Below are 18,917 nucleotides of genomic sequence, written 5' to 3'. Positions count from 1 at the left end.
TTCATTATAGAAAAGTTAGTTACGATGTACTGAATGAATTTTATCATTTACTAATAATTATTAAACAGTCATGCAGATTAAGGTTTATTTTAAATGACTACAAAGTTACTTAGGAAAGAAAAGTTGTTTTACTTTTCTGAAGTATAAAATGAATATCTTAGTTTGGTGCTATCCTGAATATCCATGCAGTCATTTTACTTTATATAATTTGTTATATTTTTCTTTACATTCTCCTCTATCCCAAATAATTTGAGCTATCTAACTTCTTAAAATTTATTCTTTGTATTTTCTGCTTTCCATATGGGAAGACATTTAGCAAAATATGAGTGGTGGTCCTGGAATATTTGAAGCTGCAAATTTAAAATAAGAATTGTACTTTGATATCAGTTTTGTATCTATTTATCCATTCATTGAACAAATCTTTGTTATTCATTCAGAGACTGTGCTAGGCATGAGGGAAGTACAGTCATCTCAATTTTACACGTGAGGAAATTGTGCCATAGGGAGATTAATTCATCCTTGTCCAATTGAAGCCCAGTTTTGAACCCAGCAATTCTGACTTCATAACTCACGTTCATAACCACTTTGTTCTCAGTCATTTCTGCTGTCAGGGAGCAGAGGATGAAAGACACAGTTCCTTCTTTAAGGAGATGCAAGGAGTAAACAGACTTTTTCAAACCAGTAATCCCGTTGTGGTATAATAAGTACTGTGATGTGTCGTATGTACCGTGGGAGAACGGGTGCTTTGGACCCTGGAGGTGATTGAAGTTAAAGCAGAAATATATCAGCAGGAAACAATAACGTTTTACATTTGCTTTAGGACAGTTAACGCGTATGTTAATCGACTGGCTTACTTTTTATATCTGAATGCACTGGATACATTTGAGATAGAAATAGTCAATAAATGTATGTTTTTGGTTTGTTTTGTTTTGTTTTTGGGAAGTACTATTTTTGCCAATGTTTTGACAAAGTAGCCAAAGCTAGTAAATTTTTTAGGCAGTTTGCCAACCGTTGTTTCACAGAAGACTCCCGGAAACTAGGAATAAGCAGGGCCCAGAACTATGTGAATGTAATAGTCGTGGTGCCAGGTACTTGAGGTGTTAGTAGAAACCAAGTATGTGCCCAGAGCTGAGAACACCACTGGCAACATGTTTCCAAAGAGAACCTGTTCAGCTCTCTGTTTGCTTTTGCTTTTTGGTGTTGATGTGTTTGGAAAATTTTGACTTAGACTGTGCATAGCCCCCCATGCCAGTACCTCAGACTTTCTAAAGACAAGGAGGGAAGGGGTAAGGAGGAAAACAAGATGGGACTGTTTGTCTAATTGCACCTGTCATTGCACAGATTAGGTAGGTAAAAAACAGGGAAGTTGCCAGGAATCTGTTTTTGGCAAAGTTCTTCTGTTGTACGTGCTTGAGTGTGGCTTGGACAAGGAGATTGCAGCTAGGAGAGTGCAGACTTTTGGTTTCAAGAATGTTCTGTTGCACCCACTCACTTGGTGTTGCATGCTTACTGTACTCTGATGTGTCAGGTGGCACAAGTGAACTTCTCTTGTATACACTGGAAAGAAAGCTGTCAGTGAGGGTAGTGTTTCATTTAATAAATTTCAGATTTGGGGTACATAGAGTATTTGTTTTAAAGTAGAATGTACATGGCCCAGAATTTCAGTTTCCATTGTCTTGTTTTCAATAGGTTGAATGCAAAGATCTTGAGTACATGTGAGTCAGGCTTTTAATATGGTGGTCCATCAGGGCCTGCTGCTGGCTGTTCAGCAGAGATAGGACTCCCACTGCTCAGAAAAAGGAAAAATACTCATTTGGTGCCATCTTAGAGCCCTATATTCCTGTGTATCCCCAACTAACCACTAAGCATTAAATGACAGATTCTGCTCCCGGGGAGTTTACTGTTCAATGGGAGGAAGAAGGGTTCATAGTAGCACAATCTAACAGTTGAGAAGTGTCGTAAGTGCAAGATAGAACCAGTACATCTGCGTTCGAAGGAGAGAGGAAGGACTGCCAACTGCAGCGTAGGTAATAGACACAAAGATGCATAGTCTCTTAGTGCATTACAGAATGCTTTTCTGCAGCAACAACATTTGTCTGCAAATGTTACTTTTGTATATGCATTTATATTTGCAGAATTCATTAATTCCCTTTAGATGCTCAATTCTATCCACCCCCATCCTACAAAAATGCCACATGCATATGCTGTCTTTCCTAATAAAGAAATATTGTAATAAAAGAGAGAGGTTTTATTAAACTAATGCAATAACGACATTTTCTTTGAGGATTTAACACATCATCTTTAATAATAAAAATCAAATTGTCATTGTTGTGTCCTGTATACCTTTTATTCAAATCAGACTAAGTACTCTGGCTTTGTGGCTAAGCAATGCTCTGGAGGGTGGAGGGTGTGAGTATTTTTAGCATTACAGAGATGAATATCCGCAGTCAGGCTCATAGTAGAGTTATAGATTATGAATATGGGACCCAGGGAAACCTGTTTATATTCGTGAGCAGAGGGGAGATGCCTCCTAGGAGCGTCTGGGAGGAAATGAGATTGGAGGTTAGGAGGAAGCCGATACTGTTAGGGCTGCTTTCAGATGGTGGGATCGCAATACCTTCCACAGCCGTGCAGCTGCTTTCGCGGCTTTGGCTAACTTCGTTAACCATTGCAATTTAAGAGTTCATTTTTGTGTGATTGCACCAGGCATTTGGTATTACCTGGTTTTCTTATGAGGAGACCCGATTTTGGCTGACGTGTCAGCTGGGACGAGACATCTCAGAATTGTGTGAAAATTAAGACTAACAAATAAGCATGCAGAAGGGGTGGTGAAATGTGAAGAATACTTTTGGAGGGAACTTCTTTTTTGTATTCCAAGAGAAGTATGTGATAGCTAGGTCACGTTCAGAGGCAGGATGCTAGGTTGGACCATGTGAGTGCCAAGGCCCCTTCCACCTCTGACCCTCTGTAATCTTAGTCTGTAAAATGGGGGAATATGTGCCTGTTAACTTTGCTGATGGTTCTGACACTATTTGTTTAAAGCAATATATAATTATGAACTAAAATATATTTCCTGACTCAGTACTGCTCACTAAATAGGCTTCAATTGATACATCCTTAAGAGATGTGACTTCATTTCAGAAGAGCTTATATACTTTGTTTGTACATCCAACAATTAATAATTAATAATTAAGATAGATTGCGACAGGATTAGGGCTTATTTTCTCTAAAATAACCAGTCTAAATGTTTCTAAAGAAGTGTTAAGCATATGCTTTTACTCTTAGTGTGGCAATCAGCTGTATATACAGGCTATCTTTGGGATTTATTTACAGTATTCTAATATCTGCCTTTATTCGGATCAGAGCCCAACATTTTCAAATTGTTTGCTTTGTGTGATAAGTATTTGCTCAGTTACTTCAAAGATATGTATTGTAATAAATATGTGCACTTTGCAAGTTCCCTTTCTACGTCCCACTTCACCTGCCACAGACAGAAATATAATTTACACAAATAAAACAGTCTCCGGTGAGTTGGAGGCTTTTTCCAAAGAGAAGCACTGGGGTTTGGCTGGGCCGATTTCCTCTCAGTACACACCTGGTGTATATCACTTTAAAAAATAAATTATGCCTCATTAAATTACAATTAAATGGAATCACGATCATTTGTTTTTCTGGAAGGAAGATGTTTTGCATATTGAAAGCCTAATTTGTTGCAGGTGACAAAAAGGCTGAACAGATTATCTAATATCACTTCATTTTGGGGGTAATATTTGCTGGTTAGTTTGTGTATACTCCAGTAGTTCAGAATTATATTAATGTGGACTGTATTATTTTCACTTCAAAATATCTCCTACTACTTTATCAGTTTTTGTACTCCTTTTTTTTTAAGCTTTTAAAGCAACAGAAACTTCTGTTTATGTCTGGATTAGGCATGCTCTTTCTTTTGCTTCAAATGTTCTAATCCTGTCCAGTCCACCGCTCCCTCTCCCCTTTGGCTGGTCTCCCCATTATCTCTACATCCATGTGCTATGTTTGTATATTTCAAATCCCAGCCAAGTTAAGTCCTGCCCCTTCCAAAATTTTTCCTGAGTCCTGCAATTGGCAAGACTTTCTCCCTCCTTTGAACAGAAGTGGCACTAGTTCGGTCTCGAATTTACGACACTTGTCATCTTTTACATTGTGCTTCTATAAACTATCATAGAGTAAACTCCTTGGCAGCAGAATCTGTCTTATTAATCTTTTCATTCCTTTCTGAGCTTTGTACCAAGTCTTAAGTAAGAAATAAATTAATAGACTGATCTGTCATTCTTTGGTAATAGGTATATTGAATTTGGGGTTTCCCTAGATAATCAGGGGAGATATAGCCTAATCTAGATAATTACCTAAGGTCTGAGAATGATGAGGAATGGATATCTGTTAAAATCTAGTGAGTAATGACCTTAACTGTTGCCGTCAGCCCTGAGGGGGCAGGGGGCCTGGCGAGGTCTGAGGGGCTCAGACTCAGTGTTCCTAGAACTTGGCCCCCATTTGGGTTCTCTTTTTGCTCTCTTCAAGAATTAAGAGCCTGGGGGCTGGCCCTGTGGCTGAGTGGTTAAGTTCGCACACTCTGCTTTGGCAGCCCAGGGTTTTGCTGGTTCGGATCCTGGGCGCGGACATGGCATGGTTAATCAGGCCACGTTGAGGTGGTGTCCCACATGCCACAACTAGAAGGACTACACAACTGAAATATACAACTATGTACTGGGGGGATTTGGGGGAGAAAAAGCAGGAAAGAAGGAGGGAAAAAAAAGATTGGCAACAGTTGTTAGCTCAGGTGCCAATCTTTAAAATGAAGAGCCTATCAAAGGCAGTTTCTCACCCATCCCAGACAAGGCCTCAAGGGCTGGTGCAAAAACTTGGAAGTAAATTTTATAGAGCCAGTCATGGTAATGTTTTCCGAACATTTCTGACTATCAGCATGTATTTTGCACACTAACAATTTGGGGCAAACTATATAAATTTTTGAATATGGAAATCATAACAAGGTAAATAAGTTAGCTCATTGACAGAAATTGCACACTCGGAAACTGTAAGGTCATTTAATTTGTTATAAATAAATATTATTTAAAATACTAGAAATAATAGGTACATCGATTTTTCATTTTAAAAATTAGCCCGAATTCTTTATTTTGTCTGTGGAGATAGCCTATATTAGCAACCAAGCTAGATGGCGTTGTATTATATCTTGTTTTGCACTTTGAATTATTTTGCTTTCATCGAATTTTCTGCTAACCTCATATATTCCTTGCTGCTGCTGGAAATACTATGCAGCTTACAAAATGCCCCATTGAAAGGCTAGGAAGAAGACTGACTAGAGGTTCTTTCTGCCCGACTCCCTTCTTTTTTCGGTGACTTGTAACCCTAGAGCTCTTGTGCAAGGTGTCTTCCCACCCTGTGCAGATGCTCTCTCTACTCCTTTTCAGTCAACATGTTTCCTGGTCTTACATAACCTCAGCTAACTCTGTTGAGGGAATTGTTATAATCTCTCCCTCGAGAAGGCTCTGTTGCCTACGATGAGGAAAATACTTAATGGCCACTTGACTCAGTACTTGCAATATGTTTTAATATGGTTAGTCATATGAAAGTTTAATAAGCAATATCCTGGTTAATTTATTAATTTTCCTCAATTTTCACATTCTCAATATTCATGACCTTTCTATTCATAAAAGTACACCTTTTTTCAGTGCCCAAGTGTCATGCCACATGCTCTATATCTCAGGCTGCATAATGGGAATGTCCAAGTGACACCTCCTGCCTGGCTGGTTGATAATTAAAATGCCAGACAACACAGTGGCAAGGGCTTTAGAAATATTTATGTGAGATAAATTATTAATTCATGTTCTATGCAAGGCAGTTTCAATATGATCAACATTTACTTATCTTGATAATTAGATGGGGTGAGTCGTGGTGTAAGTTCTGCTGTAGATTTTCTTCTGATTTTTTTTCCTCTATGGTGATTTTCAACTAACTAAATAAACTCACTTTACATTTATGAGCCTGCAGAATTTGGACTATATATTTTTTAAATTGCAGTTAAATAGTTAAAAGCGCATAAATAACCAAAATGAAAAAGGCTCAACAAAACAACTAAAACTCTTCTTGTGCCCACAAGCTAGCCACTTGTTATTGAAAATGTCTGAGGTGAAAAGAATCTGCTTTGGGACCACAGCTACACAGATGAGGCTTTAAGTAAATAATTTAGAACAGTGTTCTCATTCTCTGGGGTAATACATGGAGGTGGTGCCAGCCACCTTGTTGGTTTGTGACTTTATCTTCAATTAGGCAAATGAAACAGAGGCAACAGTATATTCCACCAGCCCCTTAAAATACAAATATTGTGTCTGATTCACTTCAGAAACGATGCTGATGAGCAGTCATCTTCAAGGATGCTTTGTCTTCATTTTTCTTAGAGATGGATTCATTTCCCTATGAGGTCGTCCAACATGTAAAAAATGCAGGGGAGGGAACTCCATAATTTCAATCTGGAAAAAAAAGTAAACCAAGCCAAACAAGAAACAAATAAAAACATTATGCTTTGGAATGATGTTTTTTTTTATTGATTCGGAATGAACAAACTTAGGATTTTGAACCATGGTCTGTTAGAACAATAGTTTTTGTTATTTCACTATTTTGTATGCAAGGTCTTTGCTACAATGTACTCCATGACTTGTGAAAATAATTTCACAGAAGAATAAGTTTACAGACTTTGCCTTTGAGATGCCTTGAGTATAATCGTAGTAACTATCATAAAGAGTATGTCCAGATAGATCCTACACCTCCTCCAAATTTGGTAGTCTGAGATTTATTAAAATGCTAGAGTTATGAGAGAGAGAGAGAAAGAGAGAGAGGAGGAGACCAACACATTCTTTATGTGCAGAGTTCATCATTAAAGAAAACTTGGTAAATATCAATCTTTAGTGTCTTGTTGGTATTGATTTTAAGTCCACTTCTCTTTTGCTTCTCCACGTATTAATTTGTAGATTTTTATCTTAGAAACAAATCCATTATGAATATTTCAGGTTTCTTAGTGCAAGTGGAAATTAGGATAACTTAAGGCAGAACTGACTTTTAATTTCAGAAAGAGAATCAGTACCTAGATTGTATAACCTTTTGTGGAAGACAAGTTTCTCACTCGTTGCTTCTAAAAGCATGACAAGAAATCTGGATTTTCTTAGAATCATTTTACCAGTAGGGTATTTTTACATACACGTCATACCTTATCCTTTCCTTGGGCATGCATGTCACAGACACACACTTGTTAACATTTCTTCTAGCTTCGTTGTATGGCATATCTTATTCTCAGTCATAAAGACTTCTTTAATCAAAGTCACATGACACTTGAGTTGCAGAACTGTGAGTTGGCATACTGCTCGTAGGTTCATTATAGTAACATTGCCTAACCTGAGGTTTGGAGTGGTGATCGCCTCCTTGCAGTGCTGATAACTGTGTGATGCACACTCCTATAAGTGACATTTGCTTCCCTGTATTGTAATGCATTGCTTTATTTGTTTATTTGTTTTTAAAGATTTTTTTTTTCCTTTTTCTTCCAAAGCCCCCCTGGTACATAGTTGTGTATCTTTAGTTGTGGGTCCTTCTAGTTGTGGCATGTGAGATGCCTCCTCAGCATGGCCCGATGAGTGGTGCCCATGTTGGCGCCCAGGACTCGAACTGGTGAAACCCTGGGCCGCTGCAGTGGAGCTCACGAACTTAACCACTCGGCCACGGGGCTGGACCCTAATGCATTGCTTTATTTTTAAAAATTGCCTACATTACCCTGAAGATTTCTGGCCAACCAGAGATGGTATATTACTTTTGTAGCCAATATTTTTATATTTAAGCCATGTATTTCAAATCTGATAGCATTTCCTTCGCATTCATATTCCCCTCAGTGGAAACATCTTTGACATCTACTTTTCACGATTTGGGGTTGCCCCATCTGTTCTAAGATGCAGGGGTTAACATCCCAGCTCTTCCTGAGGGATAATCCTAGTCCTGATCTCATAGTGCCCTGAGAAGGGATGTTAGCTGGGAATGGAAAGTGATGACTCCATGTGATAATCTAACAAGTGTGTAGAATGGAAATAGATCTGCTTTTGCCCAAAGTACTCCAGTATTCCTACTCAGATCTCCAGCCCTTTTCTTCAGTCCATAATACTTTTCTCTAGACTTGGCAGCATTTTCCTTTTCTTTGTGAATTTTCTGTCATCAGAGCCCATGAAAACATTAATCTCCTATTTAAAGGTTTCTGTTTGGATGAATCACGTGTTCAGAAAGGATCTGAGCCTGTCCTGGCATTCTACGCCCGCTATAGTTATGGTGTGCTCTCTCCCCTCATCAGATGTGCCTACATTTCCATTGCTTTAATGGTGGGATTAGAGCTTTCCCTCTGAGAGCATCTTATGAAAAAGTTTCGGTGCGTCTGGTACAAATGCAAGGATACCTGTTATGTGTGTAGATTGAGAAGTTGTCAGAGGGTTAATGCAAATTGTAGCCATTTACTTTGTGTCTTTTCTTTTCTTTTCTGCCATAAGAAATATCTATATTGAAAACAGTGGCCGGTCAACAGAAATTCAGCCAAACTTTTTTTTTTAAATCAATGTAAATCTCCCATGCTGTTTAAATGTCGGAACTAAATTTACCAAACTTGGCAGATTTGTAAAGCTGAGCAGGACTGCCAAGTGTTCCCAGTTTCCAGCAGAGAGTTCTAGCAGTTCCTGAAATACTTGTAGGAGGCACCTGGTGGTAACTGCAGTTTCACAGTTCTTCCCAGGCACCTACCTTGCTAGCTGGCATCTCTGCACACTGACGATTATTACAGTGATGATAAAGTGTCAGAATAGAACAGTCCAAAATAAGGCACAGCCTCCGGAAGGCAAGCACATTCCCACAAAATCTTCCTGCTGGAGAACCCTCAGGAATTAGACTGAGGTTCTGGACATCACAGCCAGCTGGTTACACTAGACTAAGGGGGAGGGGCAGAAGAGGACGCTGCACACTCACCTGCAGACATGACTTGCCCTGTTTTCTTTTTCCATTTAATCAGGGATTGTTGTCCGAGATTCTGCGTAAGGAAGAAGACCCTCGGACAGCCTCTCAGTCTCTTTTAGTAAACCTGAGGGCCATGCAGAATTTCCTCAATCTGCCGGAAGTGGAGCGGGATCGTATATACCAGGACGAGAGAGAGCGGAGCATGAACCCCAATGTGAGCATGGTCTCGTCGGCCTCGAGCAGCCCCAGCTCCTCCCGAACCCCTCAGGTGAGATATTTGCTCCATTGACGTTTCACTCTGTGCCTTGGAAACATCTTGCCTTCGCTGATACTGTTTTCCCTCAAAGACTCAGACACAATTCAAGGATTTCTGAATCCACTGACCATGTTGGTCGGAGGATGTGAACCTATACAATGGTGGTTGGCCTTTACTAGGTTAAAGGGCCATTTCTGTCCTTTTAGGAAAGTACCATTCTTCCTGACATGGCAGGAAGGCAGGAGTGGGGGAGGGGCAGGCTCTAGAATGTCTCCATACAACTGCTTAGTTATCAAAGAGGAGGTTAGGGGATTTGCCTTGAAGCTGAGTTTTCATAGCAAGCACACTGTATGTTTATTTGCGTACAATTTATGGGTAGTTGGGGGCGGGGGACACATAGGGTAGTCGAAGCTCTGCTCTGTGCAATCTGGAAAAGACAAAATGGGGAGAAACCTGTGTGTGATGGGAGCATGAATATGGAGCAGCTAGATCAGAGTGACTGGGGGATCCTTCAGTGATCCCTTCGACAGTGGTCATGGTGAGGTAGGCCTTAATTAGTTTCCTCCCTAGGGTGCTCTCCCCACAGGACTCTGTGACTCAGCTTTCCATCCCCGCTTTCTCCACCTTTCAAGGCATTCGGATCTCGGGTCCTCCTGAGAATGTGCACATCTATTAGTGCTGTGTGCTTCAGACATCCTAACTGAAGGCTCAAGGTCTCGGGTCAGCCAAGGGTCATTTCCAATGCAGATCTGAGCACACTCATTTCTAGCCTACTCCCTATTTCCCCTAAATTTTTATGACTCAACAGATTTGTGCTAAAGTCATCTCATTCACTGTTGCTAGGATGGTTGCAAGTTCCATCTCAAAACAAACACTTAACAGGTACACATTTCTACAAATCAGAAAAATGGGTACTTTGAAACCAAATTTTTTCCTACTTGAATACTATAGTTTTGGTTTTGTGAGTTTGTTTTCTGGTAAGTTCCAAAGAACTGATTAAGCATAGAAGCAGAATTTTTTTCTGGTAGAAATATTTGAGCTTTTTCAAGCATATTCATTTTTTTCACACATCTGAACTCTTTTTATATTTTTGCACTCTGCAATAGATTTTTAATTGAAGATCATTTTCTATCATGCACTGCCAAATTGTGATACTAACACTTTAGTTTTTAGTGAATTATAAATTTTAGTTACTGTTAAACCAAAAAAGAGTCTCTTGACTGTTTACTTTGAACGAGTGTAACCAAGCTTTTTTAATTTGATTTTCAAAAAAATTTGGGGGCATATATATTGAGTTATTAAGTTGGGTAAGTGGTTAATTTGCACTAATATTGACTCTTATTAAATTCACTGATATTTTTGCCACTTTTGAAGCCCATTAAGCCACCACAGCAGAGTCCAGCCTTGCTTGATGGCCATTTAACCAGGCAGCCCTTCTCAGAAAGTCACTTCTCCTTGTTGGAAAGTAACATAGGCCTGAGGGTTTTGTTTTCCACTCCTTCAGAATATTTTTCTAACGAGATTATATCGCAGGCATCTTTTCAAAGACCTGATAGCTTTCAGAGCCAGATCAGTTTACAAGGCCACACAGTCAGGGTCAGTATTTTGCTTTTTTCAACAGCCGAAAATCCTACCTAGGCAATTCCTAGATAAAAGTGCCCTATAGGGACGAGAAGAACAGGGAAATTGATCATTTAATTTTGCAGTTTTAAGATTTCTGAAAATAAATGTAAAATGTTTTCCTCAAAATAATTTTGAGAATATAGTCATGGCATTGGCCTTTATACATTCTCTGGAACTTTCTTCTTTTTCTGTTGGTTAAACATTGAGAAAGGGAAGTTACTGATGTCTTTTAAACATTTCTTGATTCCCTCTTTACTCAAACTTCTTTACAGACACAGCTCAGTGGTACAGATGCATAGCACAGGGAGCTTTCTCCATGAGAACAGGTGTTGAGGGGCGGCCCACTGATCCAGCCTTGTAGTTGGAGTCAGCAAGCTTGGGCACACGGGCAGCCTTATCTGGGTGCACGGAGATGATTTTCCAGACACCACCCATACTTTATAATTGGTTTAAAATACATTGAAGAAATTTCAGATTTAAAATTAAACCTCCAGAAGTCCTTGCTTGTAATCCTTCAGTTGGTCAGTATTCCTTGAAGCACTTAATAACAAAACAACAATATAAGTATAAGAGTGATCATTTATTGAGCACTTACTGTGTATCAGGTATTGTGAGCATTTTGCATGAACTTGATCCTCACAATTTTGTGTTATTACCATTTTACAGATGAGGAAACTGAGGTTCCGATAGGTTAAATGACTTGTGTAAGGTCACCTGGCTGAGTGGTTGAGTGAGGGTTTGAACTCTGGCTATTCTGATTCCATGGCCTGGGCTCCAAACCATATATGCTAGTTCTCTGAGGGGTTTTGTTCCAGCCCACAGGGCTCTAGAGAGGATTTGCAGTCCGGGAAGGTGAGATGGTCTGCAAGGCTCATGAAGAAACCTGGGTTGAGAAAGGCAGAAATGATGTGCTAAAACGTGCTCTCAAGAGGAAAAGCACTGTGGGTTAGCTAGACGTTTGAGAAGAAAAAGGCATTTCTTGAAAAAAATGACAGAGAATTGGATTATTCTTTGGAGAGGACAAGAAGATACCTGTAAAAACAGCACCCGGGACAAAGGGGAGATTTCGGAGGCAGGGCAGCACAGGGGTCCTGCTCCCAGGCTTTGGAGCTGGAAGGACTTGAGTTCAGATCATGGCTCCTTTGCTTGCTGCCCCCTGTCCTTCCAGCAAGTCAAGCATCCTCTTTATTTCCAGTTGTCTTCATCTCTAAAATGAAAATAATAATGTCTAACTCGTAGGGTTCTTAAAATGATTAAATGAGATAACAAAGGTAAAACACTTTCTGGGGTGTCTGGCACATAAAAAGTACTGCGTATATTATGCTTATTATTACTTTGCAATGATTAGAAAATAGCATGAGACAGGGAGGTCAAAGGAGAATGGCAAAAGCCACTGAACACTGCTAGGAATCAAAGTCTTCATGGAAACTTATTAACTCCAGCTTCAAGGTACCAGTGAGAAGGCTCCCACCATGTCCAGACTTCATGCCGTGTCTTCCTCCAGACCTGCGCACTGCTAGATCCAGTGAGGCATCCTCAGAGGGAAAGGAGTGATTTGGGAACAATTGTCTTGGTCTGGGATTCTAGGGTGAGTGGAGACAAAAAGAAAGAAATCCAGTTTAGACCGATCAGCTGGCCTTGCTTGGGAGTCCAAGAACCGGGCTGACTCTTCCCAGAGTCCTGCTGCCAGGGCTCCTGAGAGGGCTGCCCAGCCCCAGTTATTTCACCAGAGCAAATGCTCTGACGGGCTGTCAGATCGGGTAGATGCAAATGTCTTAGGGTTATCCTAACCCCAAGAAGCACAGGCACCTTCCATATTGTCCTTCATTTGTCTCTGAAGCTGATGGGAAATCATTCAATTAAAACGAGCACAACAGAATACATAAAACCACAATATGAGTTTAAGAAAATGAAAACGGTAGATCAAAGGCATTGGGAAGCCCGGTTTTATGAAATGAAATTTTGTTTCATTGCCACTGATTTCCTAGGTGAAATTAGGTGACTGTCTGGGTAGCATAATGATGATAATGATGGGAAACCATTCATACTCGAATGACATCCGTAAAGCTTTAATAAAGAATGAGAGAGACTCAGGGGAGTGCATTAAATTGAGTAATAATTTATTATTTAGAGACCTCTACCCATTTACTCATTTTTTCTGGAAGAATTGGCTCTTCCTGCAAGGTGTGCCATTTTTAGAAAGAAAAAGGTAAGTATATGCGTGTTCTGCATGCTTGTTTTGCAGTGAGGTGATCGCTCCAGTTGGTGTCCAGAGTGGCCATCCTACCTGTGAACTGTCTAGGACACTGAGGGAAAGAGCAGGGTTGACAGGACTCTGCATGTCCTATAGGAATGCACTGCAATTATTTCCAATCACAATTAACCTGATTAGAATAATGGACAGGAAGTGTCCCTCTGTAGCTAATGCCGTTTGGCATCAGCTGACTGAAATCCTTTGATAATTTCTGCACAGATGGCTGGGCTGAATGCAGCACTTTTTAAATTATTATTTTCATGGTCTCTTGGTAGGCCAAAACCTCGACACCGACAACAGACCTCCCCATTAAGGTGGACGGCGCCAACGTCAACATCACAGCTGCCATTTATGACGAGATCCAACAGGAGATGAAAAGGGCCAAGGTGTCTCAAGCCCTGTTTGCCAAAGTGGCTGCAAATAAAAGTCAGGTGAGTGGTGTTTAAAAGAGCAAAAGGGAGGGCTGGCATTAGACCCTTCTCCTCCTCCCACCAATAAAAATACATCTGTTCCTATAATAATAATCCCAATAATAATCTCTAGGGAACCTGTCATGCTCTGCCTTTTGCTCTATGGTTTGCTTGTATTCCCATTGGAGTTCAAAGTAGGGATTAAATCAAAAGCCAGATATTTTTCTTTTAAAGGATTTTTTTCAGAAAGAGTCAGCCTTGAGTGATTTCTCTCCTAATTCTAAACACTACTACGTAACCTTTTTTTTGAGCAAAACGTAGTACGTATCAAACAGCGTCTTCCTGAGACCAAGTTTCATCCAGACCTCATCGCCTCTCTTACTCCCACCAGGGGATGGCTGACTTTGTCATAATAACTGCTTCCCCCAACCCCCAAGACACCTTGTAATGCCAAGGGTTTCTTTTATGTATAGAATACAGTTGTTTTTCCGGGAGAAAACACACGTGGGAGAGCCCAGAATGAGTGCTAAGATCTTTCACAGAAAAACACAGAAGCTTATCCAGGACACTTTTTCAGAGTGCTGGCATTGTGAGGAATGGAATGCTCCGGGGAAAAGCGTAGACAGATGCTTAGAGGTTTTATTTCTGAAAGCAGCAACAGTTGGTGGGATGGACTATCTGTTTCAGTTTGTTTAAAGGGCCACCTACCGCCCTGTCTTAGAATGGGGTAGGTTGAGGTGCCTGCTCGTTTATCCCCAGGATGAATAATTACCCAGTGCAGGCAGAGGAAACAAAAGTTAGTTGAAGCATCATTCTGAGAGTCCTTTGATCCTGGGCTTGATTTCCTCTGTGGCCTTGCATGACAAATGTTTTCATCCCGACATATGTAAATGGTGAAATGGTCCATCATCTCCCTAACAGAGCTTCTGCTGTGTGCTAGAAGAAAGGAAGTTACTGAATATTGTATTTCTATTAAGCAAGAAGGTTTTCAATGAAAACTGAGTTTTTAAAATGATAGATAGTCAAATGCCATTTTTAGACTAATTATATGGTTTTGAGAATTGCCTTTTTCACCTGCAGTTTTGAAGTAAGCTGATAAGGTATTTTTCAGATGTTGTTAAATGGAGAGGAGTAGAATATCAAGAAATTTTGAAGAGGATTGAAATGTTTGTTTCCCTTTTCAGTTTCAATATAGTAATTTTTCCAAAGTATAGTTACTCTCTTTCATCAATGAAATCGTTGAAATACAGCTTGCTAAGATATGATGTCCAACCATAATATGAAATGCATGAAAAGAAAATACCATAGAGCCTTCTTAAACTGTTAAATGCATAAAATCCCATGTACCACATGGCAAAATATAATGAGAGTTGGAGCTGTTAAACGAATAAAGCTGTTAAATGCATAATGCCACTTGGCAAAACTACTGTGCATTTAATGGTTTTCCACTGTGTAATAAAGGACATATGTGGTAAATGTGCAGTGAGTATAAAAGCTACACAATGGATTTTGCAAAACTGCCCCTTAGTCGTGACTTGACGTAAATATCAAAGTTTCACTGAGTCTTTCTTTTATAAGCTGCTTTCCAGAAAAACTGAAGACTGCAGTCTGAGAAGTGGATTCAAAATGCCTGTAATCTCCCTGTTGACTTGGCACTCTGGCTTCTGGGAATAGTGATGCCTAGAGCCTCCCAGAATAATTCAGGTGGCTGATTGAAAACTGTGTTTGCCATTTGGCACAAACTTAGCTCTCCAAATTTTTGACGCCTCCTGAAGAAATCAGTAGCCCTGATTTTGTAGAATCTGGAGGAAAGCATAGTTCTGGGAAGTCATGTGTGAAAGGTGGGGGTGAAATGCTTTGAAGTTTTTCTTTTTTCCTTTGGGACAATAGTCTCATTCTCATTTATGAATAAGGAATGTTATTGTAGATAACTGACTAGTTTTGCAAATCCATGTTAAGTGCTTTAAAAATGGTACTGCCAAACAAAATGAACGTAACTGATAGTCTCAAAGGCAATTTAGCATAAGATTTTCACTACATTCTGTAGGTACCAGCGTTCACTTAATAAAAAGCATATTTAGTGAAATCAGTTGCCTGATTTGGTGCCTTTCACGTGTATTTGGTGTGTATCCATAGGTGTGTATATGTATGACTGATAGTGGGACTTTGGCCAAAGTACTTAACCTCTGGAGCTGCGATGGGAAGTGGCCACACCCTCTTCATTAGATTGTGAGGACTGAGAGAACAAAGGTGTTCTCCTCCTCTCTGTCATTCCCTTTCCTGCCTCTATGTTTTCTCTGTGGAGGGATCAGAAGTTCTTGGAGTGACGGAGGAGGCAGGTGAACAGCAAGGGCCGTTAACTTGGATGTAAAATTAGCAGAACCATTTACTAGGAACTCTTGTGAACTGGAGTGGGTTTGGAGCCTTGAAGGCCCCATTCAAATACGCATAGCCACCCCTCCCCTTCTGTTTCAAATTTCTTTTAAAATAGAAATGATTCCTCCATTAAATCTCCTTCACTCCTTGATGTGAATTGCTGTCACCAGCTATTAAGAATAATATCTAGGGGCCGCCCCGTGGCGTAGTGGTTAAGTTCACACTCTCTGCTCCAGTGGCCCAGGATTCTCTGATTCATATCCCGGGTGCAGACCTACACAGTACTCATCAAGCCATGCTGTGGCAGGTGTCCCACAGATAAAGTAGAGGAAGATGGGCACAGATGTGAGCTCAGGACCAATCTTCCTCAAAAAAAAAGAGAATAATATCTAACACTGCCCTCTGCGTTAGACAAGATTTGAATGAGGAGTAGGAAAAAGGGAGGAGAATTTTAGAAATTAAGGTGGTGGGCCAAGATGGTCTTTGAGGGCTGTACGTGTTCAGGGAAGAGGCACAATGGAAGGAGGGGTTTAGGCAAGTTGTTGAAAGGGTGACAGGCTTTTACAGTTTTGCCTATGATCCTCTTGGTGAAAATATTTTACCAGAAAGTGTGTCTGTGTGTTTCCTTAGTGCGTGGGTTACGTCAGGATGCATTTGTAGGGTCATAGACCACCTCTTCTCCAGTTCAGCGCCGCCTCCTTTGTCACGGCCAGGCCAATACATCATCCAATTCCACTGAGAGTCTCCTATTTTCATGGGAGAGGAGTCAAAGAAGGAAAAGCAGAACAGAAAAATAAAAGGGAAAGGTATGCTTATGTACATTTCACCTTCCACTTTTCCTTCATTTTTCGTTTAGGATCAGTTTTAGTTTGTGTGTGAATTCTGAAGACTATCTTCCTTTTCTTTCTGCAGAATATTCAGATTGTTGGCCCTCAGGGGATAGGATGCACTGTGGTCAGTGATTGTTCTCTGTGAAATAGGAGTGATGGGTCCCTAGTGGGGCCATAATGTAAAGGCATATGGGACTTTTTCTACGTAACTTCGATATGACCCTCACATACAAAGGACCAGCAGGGAATGAGCACCCCAGCGTACAGGCTGAGTGGCCACAGGAAGTCCTTGTCCTGCAATGGCTGCTTGTAATCTCTCCCTCTTACGTTCTGTAGGGCTGCTCTCCTGCTTCCTCCCTGATTGGAGCTTGTTCCAGGTGATCTGGGCAGTGGAAATCCGGAGGGAAGGAAACACAGTAAGCTGTAGCAGTCCCACTGCGGTCCTCCAGGGCCGGCCATGTGCTTTGTGATAGTCTCTTCAGCCACATTTCTTTCCCTTGACATCAATTGCCCCTTTCTCCAGACACTAATTCACTGTCTCTCTTGTCTCCTGCCCACTTCTCTTTTTTATAGCTTACAGTAGTTCAGCTCACGGAATGTTGAGGATGGTCTCAGGTTGTGGTTATTTGAAAGGAGAGTGAATCTTTATTATTTGTCTACCTGAGACGCAACTCTACATGTGTAACTGTCATTCTTACTAGGTTTGGGTGAAAATAGAGTAGCTAGAGGAAGGTGAAGGGGCTTAGTACTTTAATCCCTGTTTTTGCTTACCCCCATTAAAAAAAAAATAAAACAAACAAATGAACAAAAACTTTCGAAGGTGCTTCGTTTGCTTCCTTTTTTTGTTTTCAAGTGTGGGGACACTTGCTTTCTGTATTAGGAAGGTAGAGAGAAGCTGAGACACGGCAAAAAGGAGAAATAGACAACCTGGTTGTAAACATCAGATGGTGGTCGAGAAAGGACCAACCCCAGAGGGTGCTGGAATGAAAGAAATGGAGTGATTTGGGAATAAACAGGGAGCCAGAGTGGTGTCTGCCGAGATGACATAAGAATGTCCTCATCTCCACCAAGATGTAAAGACCCCTGCCAATCCTGGAGTTCCTCTTGCTGCCACACATGCCTTCCCAGGCCCACAGGCTGCAGGAACTACCACCAGGATCAGGGATGTGAGAGCCCTTACTGCTGACACAGAAGCGAGGGAGGGAGGCACAGTCAGGATCCTACCGAAGCTGAGGAAGCTGTTGCTGGCCTCCAATACACAATTCTGAAATCATTTCCCCTGTAGAAGCTGTATTCTTCATGGTGATTGGGTTTCAGTATGTCCTATGCTTCATGTATATTGGGGTTAAGTAGATTTCTTGTCTTGACCTTTCTTCCTTATCACTATGTTTCTACCCCCAAATCCATATTCTCACCTACTGACTTAACAAATTGTATTCCTAAATAGAAGACTACTTAAACTTTGGATATAGATTACAAGCTCAGATTTTGGACATTCTTCTTTATCATAAAATAACTCCTTATAGATAATTTCCTTAACAGGCTAAATGATTTAAAATATACAGGTCTCTTTGGCCAGTCCTTTTAAAATAAAGCAAAAATAAAGGAAAGACAGACAATTTTACATAACGAAAAATGATGGGTGTATTATTTGGGTTGTTTCCTTCCTTTTATTACTCTTTGCTATTAGAGTTTATGTCACATTCAGTATATGTGCTAACATATTTTCGTCAGTCAGTCATAGGTTACCATATTAATCTTTGTTTTTGTGTCTCTTCTGAAAAATGTCCCAGGCACAATTTGGTTGTACATATTTCTTTTCTTAAAGAAATAACCTTTATAATTTCTTAAGTAATAACATCCTCATTTTAGAAAAGTCAGAAAATGAAGAAAAGTATAAAAGCAAAAACATGAATCACTCATAATTACACAACCCAGAGACAGTTACTGTTCATGTTGTAGAGTCTTTCCTTCTAACATGTTTGTGTGTGTATGGTTGTGCACATGTGTGTTTATATCAGAATTGAGATCATGCTGTACAACACATAATTATAAGACAAGTTGAAACTACTGTTCTTTTTAAGGCCAACTTTTCACGTAGGAGGGTAAATTTACAAGGTATAAAATACTATCTTTAGTCT

The 18,917-nt window shown here is 40.3% G+C and overlaps 1 protein-coding gene across 18 annotated transcripts in view; it reads left to right on the top strand.

Moving 5' to 3' along the window:
* Window positions 1–18,917, top strand: part of SATB2 (SATB homeobox 2) — a 198,011-nt gene that overhangs the window by 133,850 nt on the left and 45,244 nt on the right. For all 18 annotated transcript variants that reach the window (XM_070580522.1, XM_070580513.1, XM_070580524.1 and 15 more), the window contains 2 exons: window positions 9,083–9,295; window positions 13,436–13,591. In XM_070580522.1, the coding sequence (XP_070436623.1) occupies window positions 9,083–9,295; window positions 13,436–13,591 (369 nt within the window). The remainder of the gene's footprint in view (window positions 1–9,082; window positions 9,296–13,435; window positions 13,592–18,917) is intronic.

The sequence above is a fragment of the Equus przewalskii genome, chromosome 17 (assembly GCF_037783145.1).
Source record: "Equus przewalskii isolate Varuska chromosome 17, EquPr2, whole genome shotgun sequence".
NCBI classification, from domain to species: domain Eukaryota; kingdom Metazoa; phylum Chordata; class Mammalia; order Perissodactyla; family Equidae; genus Equus; species Equus przewalskii.
Note: the sequence above shows the minus strand (reverse complement) of the source record. Positions and strands in the feature narration are given on the sequence as shown.